At 55.1% G+C, this 22,500-nt stretch overlaps 1 protein-coding gene across 1 annotated transcript in view; it reads right to left on the bottom strand.

Annotated features, from left to right (window-relative positions):
• Window positions 1–22,500, bottom strand: part of LOC144612188 (B-cell receptor CD22-like) — a 29,485-nt gene that overhangs the window by 5,678 nt on the left and 1,307 nt on the right. Inside the window, exon 3 of the mRNA XM_078431745.1 lies at window positions 5,203–5,469. Within this exon, the coding sequence (XP_078287871.1) occupies window positions 5,203–5,469 (267 nt within the window). The remainder of the gene's footprint in view (window positions 1–5,202; window positions 5,470–22,500) is intronic.

The following is a 22,500-nucleotide window of genomic DNA, read 5'->3' as shown; positions in this document are numbered from 1 at the left end:
GGACTGAGATGAGGGGAAACTATTCCACACCGAGAGTTGTGAATGTGAGGATGTAACTAGTAGAGTGGATAAGGGAGAACCAGTCGATGTGTTATATCTGGAAGGTATTGAGGGTTCAGTGTTGAGGTAGATAGAAAATTGGTTGGCGGACAGGAAGCAAAGAGTAGGAATGAACGGGTCCTTTTCGGAATGGCAGGCAGTGACTAGTGGGGTACCGCAAGGCTCAGTGCTGGGACCCCAGTTATTTACAGTGTATATTAATGATTTGGACGAGGGAATTGAATGCAACATCTCTAAGTTTGCGGATGACACGAAGCTGGGTGGCAGTGTTAGCTGCGAGGAGGATGCTAGGAGGCTGCAGAGTGACTTGGATAGATTAGGCGAGTGGGCAAATGCATGGCAGATGCAATATAATGTGGATAAATGTGAGGTTATCCACTTTGTCGGCAAGAACAGGAAAGCAGAGTATTACCTGAATGGTGACCGATTGGGAGAAGGGGAGATGCAACGTGACCAGGGTGTCATGGTGCACCAGTCATTGAAAGCAAGCATGCAGGTGCAGCAGGCAGTGAAGAAAGCGAATGGTATGTTGGCATTCATAGCAAGAGGATTTGAGTTTAGGAGCAGGGAGGTTCTGCTGCAGTTGTACAGGGCCTTGGTGAGACCGCACCTGGAGTATTGTGTGCAGTTTTGGTCTCCTAACCTGAGGAAAGACGTTCTTGCCTTAGAGGGAGTACAGAGAAGGTTCACCAGATTGATCCCTGGGATGGCGGGACTTACATATGAGGAAAGACTAGATAGACTGGGCTTGTACTCGCTGGAATTCAGAAGACTGAGGGGGGATCTTATAGAAACATATAAAATACTTGAGGGGTTGGAGAGGCTAGATGCGGGAAGATTGTTCCCGATGTTGGGGGAGTCCAGAACCAGGGGTCACAGCTTAAGGATAAGGGGGAAGTCTTTTAGGACCGAGATGAGAAAACATTTCTTCACACAGAGAATGGTGAGTCTGTGGAATTCTCTGCCGCAGAAGGTAGTTGAGTCCAGTTCATTGGCTATATTTAAGAGGGAGTTAGATGTGGCCCTTGTGGCTAAAGGGATCAGGGGGTATGGAGAGAAGGCAGGTACAGGCTACTGAGCTGAATGATCAGCCATGATCATATTGAATGGCGGTGCAGGCTCGAAGGGCCAAATGGCCTCCTCCTGCACCTATTTTCTATGTTTCTTTTTTTAAATTTTTATTTATTTATAGTATTTTCAATAGGCAGACAAAAATACAGAAGTGAATAAATATAAGAGAATACATAAGCATAAGCAATGGCAATGTATAACATAAATATCCCCAGGTTGTGTAAAACAAATTGTTATCTATACCAAGAAGATATGTCGGTATATATATGAAAAAGATAAGGATAAAAGAAAAACGAAAAGAGAGAGAAAAAGAAGAAAAAAGAGAGGAAAAAACAAAACAAAGAAAACAACAACAAAAAAAACAAAAAAACAACAACAACAACAACAAAAAACAGACTGTACCAGGTGGTTAACGAAAACATAGCAGTGTCGCCCGCTCCAATCCCCTCTACCTGCATAAAGCAATATCAAGAAGAACGAAAAAGGTTGGAATAAGGTCACATTACATGATATGAAAATATTGAATAAATGGCCTCCAAGTCTGCTCAAATTTGATCGAGGTTCGTAAACAGTACTTCTAATCTTTTCCAAATTTAAACATGAAATAGTTTGAGAAAACCAATGAAATAAAGTAGTAGGATTGATTTCTTTCCAATTCAACAAAATAGATCTTCTGGCCATTAATGTAAGAAAAGCAATCATCCGACAAATGGGGGGAGATAAACAAGTAGAGTCTATCATTGGTAAACCAAAAATTGCAGTAATGGGATGGGGCTGTAGATCAATATTCAAAACCGTAGACAAAGTACTGAAAATGTCTTTCCAGTACCTTTCCAAGGAAGAGCATGACCAAAACATATGGGTAAGAGAAGCTATCTCAGAGTGACATCTATCACATATAGGATTTATATGGGAATAAAAACGAGCCAGTTTATCTTTGGACATATGAGCCCTATGAACGACTTTAAACTGTATCAAAGTGTGTTTAGCGCATATAGAAGAAAAGTTAACAAGTCGAAGAATTTTATTCCAATTGTCAATAGGGATAGTAAGATTAAGTTCTCTTTCCCAATCATTCTTAATTTTATAAAAGGGATCAGAGTGTATTTTCATAATTATATTATAAAGATTTGATATTACACCCTTTTGAAGGGGGTTTAATTGTAACATATTCTCCAAAATACCCTTAGAGTCTCGGTTAGGGAAAGAAGGAAGAACCGTGTTTAAAAAATTCCTAATCTGTAAATATCTAAAAAAAGTGATGACTGGACAAATTATATTTGTTAGATAATTGTTCAAAAGACATGAAACAATTATCCAAAAATAAATCTGAAAATCGTACTATACCTTTAATCCTCCAAACTAGATAGGCTTGATCCATCAGGGAGGGGTGAAAGAAAAAAATCGATACAATGGGCATCTCTAAAATAAAATAATTCAATCCAAAAAATTTCCGAAATTGAAACCATATTCGTAAGGTGTGTTTAACTATCGGATTGTCAATTTGTTTATGTAACTTAGAAGGAGCTAAAGGAAGAGAAGTTCCTAAGATAGAGCCCAATGAAAATCCTTGTACCGATTTAGTTTCCAAATCTACCCAATGAGGACTCGGAGATAAGTCCAAGTCGTTTAGCCAACATTTCAGGTAACGAATATTAGTTGCCCAATAATAGAATCTAAAATTAGGCAATGCCAATCCACCTTCCTTTTTGGATTTTTGTAAATGTTTTTTCCCTAATCTAGGATTTTTATTTTGCCATATATATGAAGATATTTTAGAATCAACTTTATCAAAAAAGGATTTGGGAATAAAAATTGGTATTGCTTGAAATATATATAAAAACTTAGGTAAAATAATCATCTTGATAGCATTAATCCGGCCTACCAGAGATATTGATAATGGTGACCATTTAGTATATAAACATTTAATCTGATCCAATAAGGGTAAACAATTAACCCCAAATAAATCCTTATGTTTTTTGGTAATCTTAATCCCTAAATATATAAAATAATCATTAACTAATTTAAAAGGTAAGTTATTATAAATTGGAACCAGTCTATTTAAAGGAAATAGTTCGCTCTTATTAAGATTCAATTTGTATCCAGAAAAAGTGCTAAACTGAGCTAATAAAAATATAACTGCAGGAATAGAATTTTCAGGATCAGAAATATATAATAGCAAGTCATCTGCATATAATGACAATTTATGTGTTTCCATTCCACGAATACCAGAAATGTTGGGGGATTCTCTAATGGCAATTGCCAAAGGCTCCAATGCAATATTAAATAATAAAGGACTAAGGGGACAACCTTGCCTAGTACCACGAAACAATCGAAAAAATGGTGATCTTTGGTTATTAGAAAAAACCGAGGCAACTGGAGTTTGATAAATCAATTTAATCCAAGATATGAATGTTGGACTAAAATTAAACTGCTCAAGGACCGTAAATAAATAAGGCCATTCCACCCTGTCGAAAGCTTTCTCCGCATCTAATGAGATGACACATTCTGAAGTATTACATGGAGAAGTATAGACAATATTCATCAACCTTCTAATATTAAAAAAGGAATACCGGTTTTTGATGAAACCTGTTTGGTCGTCCGAAATAATTTGAGGTAATGTCTTTTCCAACCTCATCGCCAATAACTTGGAAAAAATCTTAGAGTCTACATTTAACAGAGATATTGGTCTATAAGAAGCACAGTCAGTGGGATCTTTGTCTTTTTTCAAAATTAAGGAAATAGAAGCTCTATAAAAAGATTGTGGTAATTTGCCCAGGCTAATTCCTTCTTCAAAAACTTTATAAAGCCAAGGGGAAAGAATAGAGGAAAAGAACTTATAAAATTCCACTGTATACCCATCTGGGCCTGGAGCTTTCCCAGAATTCATTGAAGAAATAACATTCTGGATTTCTATATTCGTAAAATTTATCTAGTGATAAATTTTCTTCAAATGATAATTTTGGAAATTTCAATTCCCCTAAAAAATCATGCATATTATTAGAATCTTGCGGGAATTCAGAGTAATATAAAGAAGTATAAAAATCCTGAAAAGATTTGTTTATCTCGTCATGATTAGCTGTCAATTCCCCATTCTGTTTACGAATCTTAACAATTTGACGCTTGACCGAAACATTCTTCAACTGATTAGCTAACAATTTACCAGATTTATCACTGTGTATGTAAAATTCAGATCTAGATTTCATTAATTGATTTTCAATCAAAGATGTGAGTAACAGATTGTGTTCCATTTGAAGTTCAATTCTCTGCTTATAAAGCTCCCTTGTAGGAGCAGTCGAGTATTTCTTATCGATTTCTTTAATCCTATCAACCAATAAAAGAGTCTCATTCTTGATACGTTTCCTCAAAGCTACAGAGTAGGAAATAATCTGACCACGTATGTATGCTTTGAACGTGTCCCAGAGTATCCCATAAGAAATTTCCTCAGTCGAATTCGTTGAGAAGAAAAAGTCAATCTGTTCCTTCATGAATTTAATAAAGTCCTGATCTTGCAGTAGGGTAGAATCAAATCGCCAATACTTGGTGGTAAATACTGTATCTGTTAACTTGATGGAGAGCTTCAGTGGGGAGTGGTCCGAAATGGCTATAATGTCATAGTCACAACCAGTTACAGATGGAATAAGACGAGAGTCAATAGAAAAGTAATCAATTCTCGAATAAGAATGATAAACATGTTTCTATGTTTCTATGTGTGGGATTCTCTGCCACAGAGGGCAGTGGAGGCCGATTCACTGGATGGGTTTAAGAGAGAGTTAGATAGAGCTCTAGGGGCTAGTGGAATCAAGGGATATGGGGAGAAGGCAGGCACGGGTTACTGATTGTGGACGATCAGCCGCGATCACGGTGAATGGCGGTGCGTACAGGCTCGAAGGGCCGAATGGCCTCCTCATGCTCCCGTTGTCTTTGTTTCGATGTTTCAGAATTTGGAGAAGTGGTACTTACACTGGACGTTCATGCATTCACCAGGGACTCCTGTTTACAGAGAGGAGGGGAGGGGAGGGGAGGGGAGGGAGGGGAGGGGAGGGGAGGGAGGGGAGGGGAGGTACTTACACTGGACGTTGATGCGTTGAGCTGGGGACTCAGTTTGACCGAGAGAGTTGCTGGCGGAGCAGAAATAGTCACAGGTGCTGAGCTCCACTGTGGCGTTCAGTGTGTATTCCGCACCACCTGCCCCCAGATGTGTGGACTGGGAGGCACACAGCTGTCTCCAGCGGTATCTGTTCACCACAGGGTTCCCCCGCGCTCCACACCGCAGTGTGATGTGTTCACCAACGACAGCCACTGCTGGAGCCGTGACCCGCACATCAATGGGAGCATCTACACAGAGAAACACGCCCTACGTCACACACACAGAGTGAAGATCCCTCTACACATATACACACACACACACACACACACACACGCTCGCACGCACACACGCACGCACGCACGCACGCACACACGCACGCACGCAGCAACACAAGTACACACACACGCACACACACAAAGTGACGAGAGAGGGAGGGAGAGGGGGGAGAGGGGGGGAGAGGGGGAGAGAGGGAGAGAGAGGGAGAGAGAGAGAGAGAGAGGGAGAGAGAGGGAGAGAGAGAGAGAGAGAGAGAGAGAGAGCCTGCACCTAGCCTAAGATCCCAGTCCTACAGTGTCCACAGTTTCCGGGCCTGCAGTGTCCAGGCCTACAGTGTCCGGGCCTACAGTGTCCGGGCCTACAGTGTCCGGGCCTACAGTGTCCGGGCCTACAGTGTCCGGGCCTACAGTGTCCGGGCCTACAGTGTCCGGGCCTACAGTGTCCGGGCCTGCAGTGTCCGGGCCTGCAGTGTCCGGGCCTACAGTGTCCGGGCCTACAGTGTCCGGGCCTACACTGTCCGGGCCTACAGCATCCGGGCTTACACTATCCGGGCCTACACTGTCCGGGCCTACAGCGTCCGGGCCTACAGCGTCCGGGCCTACAATGTCCGGGCCTAAAGCGCCCCACTGGCCCACAGTGTCTGGGCTAAAAGCGTCCTGGCCTACAGTGTCCTGGCCTGCAGCACCCCCCGGCCCAATGTCTGGGCATAGAGTGTCCGGGCCTACACAGTCCGGGCCTACAGCGTCCGGGCCTACAATGTCCGGGCCGAAAGCGCCCCCCTGGCCCACAGTGTCTGGGCAAAAAGCGTCCGGGCCTACAGTGTCCGGGCCTACAGCATCCTGGCCTACAGCATCCGGGCCTACAGCATCCCCCCGGCCCAATGTCTGGGCCTACAGTGTCCGGGCCTACAGTGTCTGGGCCTACAGCGTCCGGGCCTACAATGTATGAGCCTACAGCATCCTGGCCTACAGCATCTGGGCCTACAGCACCCCCCGGCCCAGTGTCCGGACCTACAGTGTCCGGGCATAAAGCATCTGGGACAAAACTATCCGGGCCTACACTGTCCGGGCCTACACTGTCCGAGCCTACAGCGTCCGGGCTTACACTGTCCGGGCCTACAGCGTTCGGGCCTACAATGTCCGGGCCTAAAGCGCCCCCCTGGCCCACAGTGTCTGGGCCAAAAGCATCCGGGCCTACAGCGTCCGGTCCTACAGTATCCGGGCCTACAGCGTCCGGGCCTACAGTGCCTCGTGGCCCAAAGTGTCCAGGCCTACAGCGTCTGGGCCTACAGCGACTGCGCCTACACTGTCCAGGCCTACATCGTCCGGGTCTACACTGTCCGGGCCTATACTGTCCGGGCCTATACTGTCCAGGCCTACAGCATCCGGGCCTACAGCGTTCGGGCCTACAGTGCTCCCAGCCAGCGGCCACGTGCTCCGGCTCCACCAATGGCAGCCGCCCGGGCCGGGGGGCGGATTGCTACGCAACCTCCATTATGCAGCGCCCGGGCCTCCGGGCCTACACTGTCCGGGCCTACACTCTCTTGGCCTACACTCTCTGGGCCTACACTGTCTGGGCTCACAGTGTCCGGGCCAACAGTGTCTGGGCCGACATCGTCTGGGCCTACACTCTCCAGACTTACAGCGTCCAGGCCTACAGCGTTCGGGCCTACAGAGCCACCCTGGCCCACAGTGTCCGGGCCTAAAGCGTACGGGCCTACACTGTCCGGGACTACACTGTCCAAGCCTACATCGTCTGGGCCTACACTCTCCGGGCCTACTGCGTCCAGGCCTACAGCATTCGGACCTACAGAGCCCCCCTGGCCCACGGTGTCCGGGCCTACAGCGTATGGGCCTACAGCGTATGGGACTACACTGGCCAGGCCTACAGCATCCGGGCCTACAGCGTCTGGGCCTACAGTGCTCCTCTTGCCCACAGTGTCCGGGCCTACAGTGTCTGGGCCTACACTGTCCAGGCCTACAGCGTCTGGGCCTAGAGAGTTGGGGCTACTGTGCCCCCCCTGGCCCACAATGTCTGGGCCTACAGCGTACGGGTCTACACTGTCTGGGCCTACACTGTCCAGGCCTACAGCGTCCGGGCCTACAGCGTCCGGGCTTATACCGTCCGGGCTTACACCGTCTGGGCCTACAGAGTCCGGCCTACAGCGCTCCCCTGGCCCACAGTGTCCATGCCTACATTGTCTGGGCCTACAACGTCCGGGCCTACAACGTCTGGGCCTACAGCGTCCGGGCCTACAGCGTACGGGCCTAAAGCGTCCGGGCTTACACCATCTGGGCCTGTACTGTCCGGGCCTATACTGTCCAGGCCGACAGCGTCCAGGCCAACAGCGTCCGGGCCTACAGTGTCCAGGCCTACAGCGCCCCCCTGGCCCACAGTGTCTGGGCTGAAAGCGTCCGGGCCGAAAGCATCCGGGCCGAAAGCATCCGGGCCTACAGCGTCCGGTCCTACAGTATCCGGGCCTACAGCGTCCGGGCCTACAGCGTCCGGGCCTACGGTGCCCCCTGGCCTAAAGTGTCCTGGCCTACTGCATCCAGGCCTACAGCATCTGGGCCTAGAGCATCGGGGCCTACACTGTCCGCGCCTACAGCGTCCGGGTCTACACTGTCCGGGCCTATACTGTCCGGGCCTACACTGTCCGGGCCTATACTGTCTGGGCCTATACTGTCCGGGTCTATAGTGTCCAGGCCTACAGCATCCGGGCCTACAGCGTCCGGGCCCATAGTGCCTACAGCCAGCAGCCACGTGCTCCGGCTCCACCAATGGCGGCCGCCCGGGCCAGGAGGCGGATTGCTACACGACCTCCGTTATGCAGCGCCCGGGCCTCCGGGTCTACACTGTCCGGGCCTACACTGTCCGGGCCTACACTGTCCGGGCCTACACTGTCCGGGCCTACACTGTCCGGGCCTACACTGTCCAGGCCTACGCTGTCCGGGTCTACACTGTCTGGGCCTTCACTGTCCAGGCCTACACTGCCCTGACCTACAGCTTCTGGGCGTACAGTGTCTGGCCCCCGGGCCTACACTGTCCGGGCCTACAGTGTCCAGGCCTACACTGTCCGGGCCTACAGTGTCCAGGCCTACGCTGTCCGGGTCTACACTGTCTGGGCCTATACTGTCCAGGTCTATAGTGTCCAGGCCTACAGCATCCGGGCCTACAGCGTCCGGGCCCATAGTGCCTATAGCCAGCAGCCACGTGCTCCGGCTCCACCAATGGCGGCCGCCCGGGCCAGGAGGCGGATTGCTACACGACCTCCGTTATGCAGCGCCCGGGCCTCCGGGTCTACACTGTCCGGGCCTACACTGTCCGGGCCTACACTGTCCGGGCCTACACTGTCCGGGCCTACACTGTCCGGGCCTACACTGTCCGGGCCTACACTGTCCGGGCCTACACTGTCCGGGCCTACACTGTCCGGGCCTACACTGTCCGGGCCTACGCTGTCCACAGTGTCCGGGCCTACAGTGTCCAGGCCTACACTGTCCAGGCCTACACTGCCCTGACCTACAGCTTCCGGGCGTACAGTGTCTGGCCCCCGGGCCTACACTGTCCGGGCCTACAGTGTCCAGGCCTACACTGTCCGGGCCTACAGTGTCCAGGCCTACACTGTCCACAGTGTCCGGGCCTACAGTGTCCAGGCCTACAATGTCTGGGCCTACAATGTCTGGGCCTACAGCGTCCGGGCCTACAGCGTCTGGGCCTACAATGTACGGGTTTACACCGTCCGGGCCTACAGCATCCTGGCCTACAGCATCCGGGCCCACAGCATCCGGGCCTACAGCACCCCCCGGCCCAATGTCCGGGCCTACAGTTTCCGGGCCTACAGTGTCCGGGCCTACAGCATCCGGGCCTACAGCGTCCGGGCCTACAGCGTCCGGGCCTACAGCGTCCGGGCCTACAGCATCCGGGCCTATAGCGTCCGGTCCTACAGCATCCGGGTTTACAGCGTCCGGGCCTACAGTGCCCCCTAGCCCAAAGCGTCCGGGCCTACAGCGTCCGGCCCTACAGCGTCCGGGCCTACACTGTCCGGGCCTACAGCGTCCGGGTCTACACTGTCCGGGCCTACAGCGTCCGGACCTACAGCGTCTGGGCCTACAGTGTCTGGGCCTACAGCGTCCGGGCCTACAGTGCCCCCTAGCCCAAAGCGTCCGGGCCTACAGCGTCCGGCCCTACAGCGTCCGGGCCTACAGCGTCCGGGCCTACACTGTCCGGGCCTACACTGTCCGGGCCTACACTGTCCGGGCCTACGCTGTCCGGGTCTACACTGTCTGGGCCTTCACTGTCCAGGCCTACACTGCCCTGACCTACAGCTTCCGGGCGTACAGTGTCTGGCCCCCGGGCCTACACTGTCCGGGCCTACAGTGTCCAGGCCTACACTGTCCGGGCCTACAGTGTCCAGGCCTACACTGTCCGGGCCTACAGTGTCCAGGCCTACACTGTCCACAGTGTCCGGGCCTACAGTGTCCAGGCCTACAATGTCTGGGCCTACAATGTCTGGGCCTACAGCGTCCGGGCCTACAGCGTCTGGGCCTACAATGTACGGGTTTACACCGTCCGGGCCTACAGCATCCTGGCCTACAGCATCCGGGCCCACAGCATCCGGGCCTACAGCACCCCCGGCCCAATGTCCGGGCCTACAGTTTCCGGGCCTACAGTGTCCGGGCCTACAGCATCCGGGCCTACAGCGTCCGGGCCTACAGCATCCGGGCCTACAGCATCCGGGCCTATAGCGTCCAGTCCTACAGCATCCGGGTTTACAGCGTCCGGGCCTACAGTGCCCCCTAGCCCAAAGCGTCCTGGCCTACACTGTCCGGGCCTACACTTTCCGGGCCTACAGCGTCCGGGCCTACAGCGTCTGGGCCTACAGTGTCCGGGCCTATAGCATCCTGGCCTACAGTGCCCCCCAGCCCACAATGTCCGGGCCCGCAAAGCCTCCTGAGGAACTTCACTTTGAAGACCTGGACACATTTAAACTATTATCATATGCCTCATTCTGCATTGAACACGGCGAATAACTCAACAGAAGGCAGGCCACAGACCTTACCAAGGCAGGAAAATAGACTTCAACCCCATAAGCATTATTCTGTAAGCACTATTACTGACTTCACTGTTCCAGTGTAATTCCAGCCAATGGTACAATGAAGTAAAATGTTGGGAAGAGGGACTGCGTGCTGTCCACGGGTACCCTGCGGGGTTTCCGGGACCGCTGGGCACCGCAGGGGATTGAATGTATCCTGGATGGGGATTGTAATATAATTGTATAATAGTTCCAATTGGTATATTTGTTTGTATAATATTCTGGTGGTGGGTTCTATTTTGGTTTTATTGTATTGTATATATTATTTTAATATTTGAATAAATATTTTTGATTAAAAAAAGAAAAAGAAGTGTCCGGGCCTACAGCATCCGGGCCTACACTGTCCGAACCTACACTGTCCAGGCCTACAGTGTTTGGGACTACAGCGTCCGGGCCTTCAGTGCCTACAGCATTCGGGCCTACACTGTCCGGGCGTACAATGTCCAGGCCTACAGCGTCCGGTGATAGAGTGTTCGGGCCTACAGCGTCAGGCCTATAACGTCCGGGCCTACAGTGTCTGGGCCTACAGCGTCCGGATTTACACCATATGGGTCTACAGCGTCCGGGCCCACAGCTCCCCCATGGCCCACAGTGTCCGGGCCTACAGCGTCCGGGCCTACATCGCCTGGCCTACAGCATCCGGGCCTACAGTGTCCGGGCCTACAACGCGCCTCTGGCCCACAGTGTCCGGACCTAGCGTCCATGCCTACAGCGTCCGGACCGACACTGTCCGTGCCTATACTGTCCAGGCCTACAATGTCCGGGCCTACAGCATCCGGGCCTGTAACATCAGGGCCTATACTGTCCGGGCCTACACTGTCCAGGGTTACAGCATACGGGCCTACAGCATCCAGGCCTACAGCGTCCGAGCCTACAGTGCCTACAGCATTCGGGCCTACACTGTCCGGGCGTACAATGTCCAGGCCTACAGCGTCCGGTGATAGAGTGTTCGGGCCTACAGCGTCAGGCCTATAACGTCCGGGCCTACAGTGTCTGGGCCTACAGTGTCCGGATTTACACCATATGGGTCTACAGCGTCCGGGCCCACAGCTCCCCCATGGCCCACAGTGTCCGGGCCTACAGCATCCGGGCCTACATCGCCTGGCCTACAGCATCCGGGCCTACAGTGTCCGGGCCTACAACGCGCCTCTGGCCCACAGTGTCCGGACCTAGCGTCCGTGCCTACAGCGTCCGGACCGACACTGTCCGTGCCTATACTGTCCGTGCCTATACTGTCCAGGCCTACAATGTCCGGGCCTACAGCATCCGGGCCTGTAACATCAGGGCCTATACTGTCCGGGCCTACACTGTCCAGGGTTACAGCATACGGGCCTACAGCATCCAGGCCTACAGCGTCCGAGCCTACAGTGCCTACAGCATTCGGGCCTACACTGTCCGGGCGTACAATGTCCAGGCCTACAGCGTCCGGTGATAGAGTGTTCGGGCCTACAGCGTCAGGCCTATAACGTCCGGGCCTACAGTGTCTGGGCCTACAGCGTCCGGATTTACACCATATGGGTCTACAGCGTCCGGGCCCACAGCTCCCCCATGGCCCACAGTGTCCGGGCCTACAGCGTCCGGGCCTACATCGCCTGGCCTACAGCATCCGGGCCTACAGTGTCCGGGCCTACAACGCGCCTCTGGCCCACAGTGTCCGGACCTAGCGTCCGTGCCTACAGCGTCCGGACCGACACTGTCCGTGCCTATACTGTCCAGGCCTACAATGTCCGGGCCTACAGCATCCGGGCCTGTAACATCAGGGCCTATACTGTCCGGGCCTACACTGTCCAGGGTTACAGCATACGGGCCTACAGCATCCAGGCCTACAGCGTCCGAGCCTACAGTGCCTACAGCATTCGGGCCTACACTGTCCGGGCGTACAATGTCCAGGCCTACAGCGTCCGGTGATAGAGTGTTCGGGCCTACAGCGTCAGGCCTATAACGTCCGGGCCTACAGTGTCTGGGCCTACAGCGTCCGGATTTACACCATATGGGTCTACAGCGTCCGGGCCCACAGCTCCCCCATGGCCCACAGTGTCCGGGCCTACAGCGTCCGGGCCTACATCGCCTGGCCTACAGCATCCGGGCCTACAGTGTCCGGGCCTAAAACGCGCCTCTGGCCCACAGTGTCCGGACCTAGCGTCCGTGCCTACAGCGTCCGGACCGACACTGTCCGTGCCTATACTGTCCAGGCCTACAATGTCCGGGCCTACAGCATCCGGGCCTGTAACATCAGGGCCTATACTGTCCGGGCCTACACTGTCCAGGGTTACAGCATACGGGCCTACAGCATCCAGGCCTACAGCGTCCGAGCCTACAGTGCCCCCTGGCCCACAGTATCCGGACCTTCAGTGTCCGGGCCTACAGCATCCGGTCCTACACTGTCCTGGCCTACAGCGTCCGGGCATACAGTGTCCGGGCCTAGAGCGTCCGTGCCTACACTGTCCGGGCCTACACTGTCCAGACCTACAATGTACGGGACTGCACTGTCCGGGACTGCAGCGTCCGGGCCTACAACGTCGGGGCCTATACTGTCCGGGCGCATACTGTCCAGGCCTATACTGTCCGGGCCTATACTGTCCATGCCTACAGCGTCCAGGCCTACAGCATCCGGGCCTACAGAGTCCGGGCTTACACCGTCGGGGCCCACAGCGGCCGGGCCCACAGCGTCCGGGCCCACAGCGTCCGGGCCCACAGCGTCCGGGCCCACAGCGTCCGGGCCCACAGCGTCCGGGCCCACAGCGTCCGGGCCCACAGCGTCCGGGCCCACAGCGTCCGGGCCCACAGCGTCCGGGCCCACAGCGTCCGGGCCCACAGCGTCCGGGCCCACAGAGCCCCCATGGCCCACAATGTCCGGGCCTACAACGTACGTGCCTACACTGTCCGGGCCTACACTGCCCTGGCCTACAGCATCCGGGCTTACAGCGTCTGTGCCTACAGTGCCGCCCGGCCCACATTGTCAGGGCCTAAAGTGTCCGGGCCTACACTGTCCGGGCCTACACTGCCCGGGCCCACAGCGTCCGGTGATAGAGTGTTCGGGCCTACAGCGTCAGGCCTATAACGTCCGGGCCTACAGCGTCCGGGCCTACATCGTCCTGGCCTACAGCATCCGGGCGTACAGTGTCCGGGCCTACAGCGCGCCTCTGGCCCACAGTGTCCGGACCTAGCGTCCGTGCCTACAGCGTCCGGGCCTACACTGTCCGTGCCTACACTGTCCAGGCCTACAATGTCCGGGCCTACAGCGTCCGGGCCTGTAACATCAGGGCCTATACTGTCCGGGCCGACACTGTCCAGGGCTACAGCATACGGGCCTACAGCATCCAGGCCTACAGCGTCCGAGCCTACAGTGCCCCCGGGCAACAGTATCCGCGCCTTCACTGTCCGGGCCTACAGCGTCCGGGCCTACACTATCCAGGCCTACAGCGTCCGGACCTACAGCATCCGGGCCTACAGTGTCCGGGCCTAGAGCGTCCGTGCCTACACTGTCCGGGCCCACACTGTCCAGACCTACAATGTACGGGACTGCACTGTCCGGGACTGCAGCGTCCGGGCCTACAATGTCGGGGCCTATACTGTCGGGGCGTATACTGCCCAGGCCTATACTGTCCGGGCCTATACTGTCCATGCCTACAGCGTCCAGGCCTACAGCATCCGGGCCTACAGAGTCCGGGCTTACACCGTCGGGGCCCACACCGTCGGGGCCCACAGCATCCGGGCCTACAGAGTCCGGGCTTACACCGTCGGGGCCCACACCGTCGGGGCCCACACCGTCGGGGCCCACAGCATCCGGGCCCACAGCGTCCGGGCCCACAGCGTCCGGGCCCACAGCGTCCGGGCCCACAGAGCCCCCATGGCCCACAATGTCCGGGCCTACAACGTACGTGCCTACACTGTCCGGGCCTACACTTCCCTGGCCTACAGCATCCGGGCTTACAGCCTCTGGGCCTACAGTGCCGCCCGGCCCACATTGTCAGGGCCTAAAGTGTCCGGGCCTACACTGTCCGGGCCTACACTGCCCGGGCCCACAGCGTCCGGTGATAGAGTGTTCGGGCCTACAGTGTCCAGGCCTACAGCGTCCGGGCCTACAGCGTCCGGGCCTACATCGTCCGGGCGTACAGCATCCGGGCGTACAGTGTCCGGGCCTACAGCGCGCCTCTGGCCCACAGTGTCCGGACCTAGCGTCTGTGCCTACAGCGTCCGGGCCTACACTGTCCGTGCCTACACTGTCCAGGCCTACAATGTCCGGGCCTACAGCGTCCGGGCCTGTAACGTCAGGGCCTATGCTGTCCGGGCCTACACTGTCCAGGGCTACAGCATACGGGCCTACAGCATCCAGGCCTACAGCGTCCGAGCCTACAGTGCCCCCAGCCAACAGTATCCGGGCCTTCACTGTCCGGGCCTACAGCGTCCGGGCCCACACTGTCCAGGCCTACAGCGTCCGGGTCTACAGCGTCCGGGCCTACAGTGTCCGGGCCTACAACGTCGGGGCCTATACTGTCGGGGCGTATACTGCCCAGGCCTATACTGTCCGGGCCTATACTGTCCATGCCTACAATGTACGGGACTGCACTGTCCGGGACTGCAGCGTCCGGGCCTACAACGTCGGGGCCTATACTGTCGGGGCGTATACTGCCCAGGCCTATACTGTCCGGGCCTATACTGTCCATGCCTACAATGTACGGGACTGCACTGTCCGGGACTGCAGCGTCCGGGCCTACAACGTCGGGGCCTATACTGTCGGGGCGTATACTGCCCAGGCCTATACTGTCCGGGCCTATACTGTCCGGGCCTATACTGTCCATGCCTACAGCGTCCAGGCCTACAGCGTCCGGGCCTACAGAGTCCGGGCTTACACCGTTGGGGCCCACAGCGTCCGGGCCCACAGCGTCCGGGCCCACAGCGTCCGGGCCCACAGCGCCTCCATGGCCCACAATGTCCGGGCCTACAACGTACGGGCCTACACTGTCCGGGCCTACACTGCCCTGGCCTACAGCATCCGAGCCTACAGCGTCCGGGCCTACAGTGCACCCCGGCCCACATTGTCAGGTCCTACAGTGTCCGGGCCTACAGTGTCCGGGCCTAAAGTGTCCGGCCTAAAGCGTCCGGGCCTACAGTGTTCCGCACCCACCCACAGTGTCCGGGCCTACAGTGTCCGGGCCTACAGCGTCTGGGCCGACAGCTTCCGGGCCTACAGCGTCCGGGCCTACAACGTCTGGGCCTATAATGCTCAGGCCGACTGCGTCCGGGTCTACAGCATCCGGGCCTACAATGCCCCCTGGCCCACAGTATCTGGGCCTACAGTGGCCTGGCCTACAGCGTCCGGGCCTACAGTGTCCGGGCCTACACCGTCCGGGCCTACAGTGTCCGGGTCTGCAGCGTCCGGGCCTACAGCGTCAGGGCCTACAGTGTCCGGGCCAACAGTGCCTGCCTGGCCCACAGTGTCCGGGCCTACAGTGTCCGGGCGCACATCGTCTGGGCCTACACCATCTGGGCGTACAGTGTCCGGGTCTACAGCGTCTGGGCCTACAGCGTCCGGGCTTACACCGTCTGGGCCTACAGTGTCCGGGTCAATAGACAATAGACAATAGACAATAGATAATAGACAATAGGTGCAGGAGTAGGCCATTCAGCCCTTCGGGCCAGCACCGCCATTCAATGCGATCATGGCTGATCACTTTCAATCAGTACCCTGTTCCTGCCTTCTCCCCATACCCCCTCACTCCGCTATCCTTAAGAGCTCTATCCAGCTCTCTCTTGAAAGCATCCAACGAACTGGCCTCCACTGCCTTCTGAGGCAGAGAATTCCACACCTTCACCACTCTCTGACTGAAAACGTTCTTCCTCATCTCCGTTCTAAATGGCCTACCGCTTATTCTTAAACTGTGGCCCCTTGTTCTGGACTCCCCCAACATTGGGAACATGTTTCCTGCCTCTAATGTGTCCAATCCCCTAATTATCTTATATGTTTCAATAAGATCCCCCCTCATCCTTCTAAATTCCAGTGTATACAAGCCCAATCGCTCCAGCCTTTCAACATACGACAGTCCCGCCATTCCGGGAATTAACCTAGTGAACCTACGCTGCACGCCCTCCATAACAAGAATATCCTTCCTCAAATTTGGAGACCAAAACTGCACACAGTACTCCAGGTGCGGTCTCACCAGGGCCCGGTACAACTGTAGAAGGACCTCTTTGCTCCTATACACAACTCCTCATGTTATGAAGGCCAATATTCCATTGGCTTTCTTCACTGCCTGCTGTACCTGCATGCTTCCTTTCATTGACTGATGCACTAGGACACCCAGATCTCGTTGAACTCCCCCTCCTCCTAACTTGACACCATTCAGATAATAATCTGCCTTTCTATTCTTACTTCCAAAGTGAATAACCTCACACTTATCTACATTAAACTGCATTTGCCATGTATCCGCCCACTCACACAACCTGTCCAAGTCACCCTGCAGCCTTATTGCATCTTCCTCACAATTCACACTACCCCCCAGCTTAGTATCATCAGCAAATTTGCTAATGGTACTTTTAATCCCTTCATCTAAGTCATTAATGTATATTGTAAATAGCTGGGGTCCCAGCACCGAACCTTGCGGTACCCCACTGGTCACAGCCTGCCATTCCGAAAGGGACCCATTTATCCCCACTCTTTGCTTTCTGTCTGTCAACCAATTGTCTATCCATGTCAGTACCCTACCCCAATACCATGTGCCCTAATTTTGCCCACTAATCTCCTATGTGGGACCTTGTCGAAGGCTTTCTGAAAGTCGAGGTACACCACATCCACTGACTCTCCCCTGTCAATTTTCATAGTTACATCCTCAAAAAATTCCAGTAGATTTGTCAAGCATGATTTCCCCTTCGTAAATCCATGCTGACTCGGAATGATCCTGTTACTGCTATCCAAATGCTCAGCAATTTCGTCTTTTATAATTGACTCCAGCATCTTCCCCACCACTGATGTCAGACTAACTGGTCTATAATTACTCGTTTTCTCTCTCCCTCCTTTCTTAAAAAGTGGGATAACATTTGCTATCCTCCAATCCTCAGGAACTGATCCTGAATCTATAGAACATTGAAAAATGATCTCCAATGCTTCCACTATTTCTAGAGCCACCTCCTTAAGTACCCTGGGATTCAGACCATCAGGCCCTGGGGATTTATCAGCCTTCAGTCCCATCAGTCTACCCAAAACCATTTCCTGCCTAATGTGGATTTCCTTCAGTTCCTCCATCACCCTAGGTTCTCCGGCCCCTAGAACATTTGGGAGATTGTGTGTATCTTCCTCAGTGAAGACAGATCCAAAGTAACGGTTTAACTCGTCTGCCATTTCTTTGTTCCCCATAATAAATTCCCCTGCTTCTGTCTTCAAGGGACCCACATTTGCCTTGACTATTTTTTTCCTCTTCACGTACCTAAAAAAACTTTTGCTATCCTCCTTTATATTATTGGCTAGTTTACCCTTGTACCTCATTTTTTCTCCCCGTATTGCCTTTTTAGTTAACTTTTGTTGCTCTTTAAAAGAGTCCCAATCCTCTGTCTTCCCACTCTTCTTTGCTATGTTATACTTCCTCTCCTTAATTTTTATGCTGTCCCTGACTTCCCTTGTCAGCCACAGGTGTCTCTTACTCCCCTTAGAGTCTTTCCACCTCTTTGGAATAAATTGATCCTGCAACCTCTGCATTATTCCCAGGAATACCTGCCATTGCTGTTCTACCGCCTTCCCTGCTAGGGCCTCCTTCCAGTCAATTTTGGCCAGCTCCTGCCTCATGCCTCTGTAATCCCCTTTGCTATACTGTAATACTGACACTTCCGATTTTCCCTTCTGCCTTTCCATTTGCAGAGTAAAACTTATCATGTTGTGATCACTGCCTCCTAATGGCTCTTTTACCTCTAGTTCTCTTATCAGATCAGGATCATTACACAACACTAAATCCAGAATTGCCTTCTCCCTGGTAGGCTCCAGTACAAGCTGTTCTAAGAATCCATCTCGAAGGCACTCTACAAACTTTCTTTCCTGGGGTCCATTTCCAACCTGATTTTCCCAGTCTACCTGCATGTTGAAATCTCCCATAACCACCGTAGCATTACATTTTTGACACGCCAATTTTATCTCCTGATTCAACTTGCACCCTATGTCGAGGCTACTGTTTGGGGGCCTATAGATAACTCCCATTAGGGTCTTTTTACCCTTACAATTTCTCATTTCTATCCATACTGATTCAACATCTCCTGATTCTATGTCACCCCTTGCAAGGGAATGAATATCATTCCTTACCACCAGAGCAACCCCACCCCCTCTGCCCACCTGTCTGTCTTTTCTATACGTTGTGTACCCCTGAATATTCAGTTCCAAGCCCTGGTCCTCTTGTAACCATGTCTCAGTGATCCCTACAACATCATACTTGCCCATGACTAACTGAGCCTCAAGCTCATCCACTTTATTTTTTATACTATGCGCATTTAAGTACAACACTTTAACTTCTGTATTCACCTCCCCTCGCACATCGGTCACAATTGGCCCCGCCCTTAATTTCTTTTCCCCTCTAGAACTCTGTTCCCATTCTTCCGAGAGTCTTTTGCAATATCTCCTGTATTCCCTTTTTTTTTTACCTCATCTTCATATTCAGCGTCCGGGCCTACAGCATCAGGGCCTACAGTGTCTGGGCCAACAGCGCCCGCCTGGCCCACAGTGTCCGGGCCTACAGTGTCCGGGCGTACATCGTCTGGGCCTACATCATCTGGGCCTACAGCGTCAGGGCCTACAGTGTCCGGGCCTACACTGTCCGGGCCTAAAATGCCCAGGCCTACAGCATCCGGGCCTACAGCGTCCGGGCCTACAGTGCACCCCGGCCCACAGTGTCCGGGCCTACAGCATCCGGGCTTCCAGCGTCCGGGCCTACAGCGTACAGGCCTACAGCGCACAGGCCTACAGCGCACAGGCCTACAGCGCCCCACTGGCCCACAGTGACTGGGCCTACAGCTTACGGGCCTACACTGTCAGGGCCTACACTGTCCAGGGCTACAGCGTCCGGGCTGACAGCATCCGGGCATACACCATCTGGGCCTACACTGTCCGGGACTACAGTGTCCGGGCCTACAGCATCCGGGCCTACAAAGTCCGTGCCTACAGTGTACAGGCCAACAGCGCCCGCCTGGCCCACAGTGTCCGGGCCTAAAGTGTCCGGGCGTACATTGTCTGGGCCTACACCATCTGGGCCTACAGCGTCCGGGACTACAGTGCACCCCGGCCCACAGTGTCCGGGCCTACAGTGTCCGGGCCTACATTGTCTGGGCCTACACCATCTGGGCCTACAGCGTCCGGGCCTACAGTGCACCCCGGCCCACAGTGTCTGGGCCTACAGTGTCCGGGCCTACATTGTCTGGGCCTACACTCTCTGGGCCTACAGCGTCCGGGCTTACAGCGTCCGGGCCTACAGCGTACAGGCCTACAGCGCACAGGCCTACAGCACACATGCCTACAGCGCTCCACTGGCCCACAGTGACTGGGCCTACAGCGTACGGGCCTACACTGTCAGGGCCTGCACTGTCCAGGCCTACAGCGTCCGGGCCGACAGCATCCGGGCTTACACCGTCGGGGCCTACACTGTCCGGGACTACGGTTTCCGGGCCTACAGCTTCCGGACCTACAGTGTTCGGACCTACAGCGTCCGGGTCTACAGTGTTCGGACCTACAGCATCCGGGCCTACAGTGCCTGCAGCGTCCGGGCCTACAGTGCCTACAGCGTCCGGGCCTACAGTGCCTACAGCGTCCGGGCCTACACTGTCCGGGCTTACAATGTCCAGGCCTACAGCGTCCGGTGCTAGAATGTTCAGGCCTACAACATCAGGCCTATAGCGTCCGGGCCTACAGTGTCCGGGCCTACAGCGTCCGGGTTTACACCATATGGGTCTACAGCGTCCGGGCCAACAGAGTCCCCTTGGCCCACAGTGCCCGGGCCTACAGCGTCCGGGCCTACATCGTCCTGGCCTACAGCATCCGGGCCTACAGTGTCCGGGCCTACAGCGCGCCTCTGGCCCACAGTGTCCGGGCCTAATGTCCGGGCCTACAGCGTCCGGACCTACACTGTCCGTGCCTACACTGTCCAGGCCTACAATGTCCGGGCTTACAGCGTCCGGGCCTGTAATGTCTGGGCCTACAGCGTCCGAGCCTACAGTGCCCCCTGGCCCACAGTATCCGCGCCTTCAGTGTCCGGGCCTACAGTATCCGGGCCTACACTGTCCAGGCCTACAGCGTCCGGGCCCACAGTGTCCGGGCCTACAGTGTCCGGGCCTAGAGCGTCCATGCCTACATTGTCCTGGCCTACAGTGTAGGCCAGGACTGTGTAGGCACGGACGCTCTAGGCGGACGCCTACAGCGTCAGGGCCTACAGTGCCCCCGGCCCACATTGTCAGGGCCTACAGTGTCTGGGCCTACACTGACCGGGCCTACAATGCCCAGGCCTACAGCATCCGGGCTTACAGCGTCCGGGCCTACAGTGCACCCCGGCCCACATTGACAGGGCCTACAGCGTCCGGGCCTACAGTGTCTGGGCCTAAAGCGTCCGGGCCTACAGTGCCACCCCCCTGCCCACAGTGTCCTGGCCTACAGTGTCCGGGCCTACATCGTCTGGGCCTACACTCTCCAGGCCTACACTATCCAGGCCTACACTGTCCGGGCCTACAGCGTCCGGGCCTACAGCGTCCGGGCCTACAGCGCTCCCATCACACAGAGTGTCCAGGCCTACAGTGTCCGGGCCTACATCGTCTGGGCCTACACTGTCCGGGCCGGAAATGTCTGGGCCTACAGCGTCCGGGCCTACAGCGACCGGGCCTACAGCGACACCCTGGCCCACAGTATCCGGGCCTACAGTGTCCGGGCCAATATCGTCTGGGCATACACTCTCCGGGCCTACACTATCCAGGCCTACAGCGTCCGGGCCTACAGCGTCCGGGCCTACAGCGTCCGGGCTTACACCGTCTGGGCCTACAGAGTCCGGGCCTACAGCGTCCGCGTATACAGCGCTCCCCTGGCCCACACTGTCTGGGCCTACACTGTCCGGGCCTACAGCGTCTGGGCCTACAGCATCTGGGCCTACACTATCCGGGCCTACAGCGTCCGGACCTACAGCGTTCGGTCCTATTGCACCCCCCTGGCCCCCCGGGCCTAAAGTGTCCGGGCCTACAGCGCCGCGCTGGCCCACAGTGTCCGGGCCTACATCGTCTGGGCCTACACTGTCTGGGCCTACAGCGTCCGGGCCTACAGCGTCCGGGCCTACAGTGTTCGGGCCTACAGCGCTCCACTGGCCCACAGTGTCCAGGCCTACAGCGTACGGGCCTAAATCGTTTGGGCCTAAACTGTCCAGGCCTACAGCGTCCCGGGCCTACAGCGTCCGGGTTTACACCATCTCGGCCTTCAGAGTCCGGGCCTACAGCGCTCCCCTGGCCCACAGTCAAGTCAAGTCAAGTCAATTTTATTTGTAGCCTAGTGTGTGGGCCTACATCTTCTGGGCCTACACTGTCCGGGCCTACACTGTCTGGGCCTACAGCATCCGGGCCTACAGCATCCGCGCCTACAGCATCCGCGCCTACAGTGCCCGGACATACAGCACCCCCCTGGCCTACATCGTCCGGGCCTAAACTGTCCAGGCCTACAGCGTCCGGGCCTACAGCGTCCGGGTTTTATGCCGTCTCGGCCTTCAGAGTCCGGGCCCTACAGCGCTCCCCCTGGCACACAGTGTCCGGGCCTACAGTGTGTGGGCCTACATTGTCTGGGCCTACACTGGGCCTACATCGTCTGGGCTTACACTGTCCGGGCCTACAGCATCCGGGCTTACACCGTCTGGGCCTACAGAGTCCGGGCCTACAGCGTCCGCGTATACAGCGCTCCCCTGGCCCACAC

The sequence above is a fragment of the Rhinoraja longicauda genome, chromosome 43 (assembly GCF_053455715.1).
Source record: "Rhinoraja longicauda isolate Sanriku21f chromosome 43, sRhiLon1.1, whole genome shotgun sequence".
Taxonomy (NCBI): domain Eukaryota; kingdom Metazoa; phylum Chordata; class Chondrichthyes; order Rajiformes; family Arhynchobatidae; genus Rhinoraja; species Rhinoraja longicauda.
This window is presented reverse-complemented; position numbering and strand designations above follow the sequence as displayed.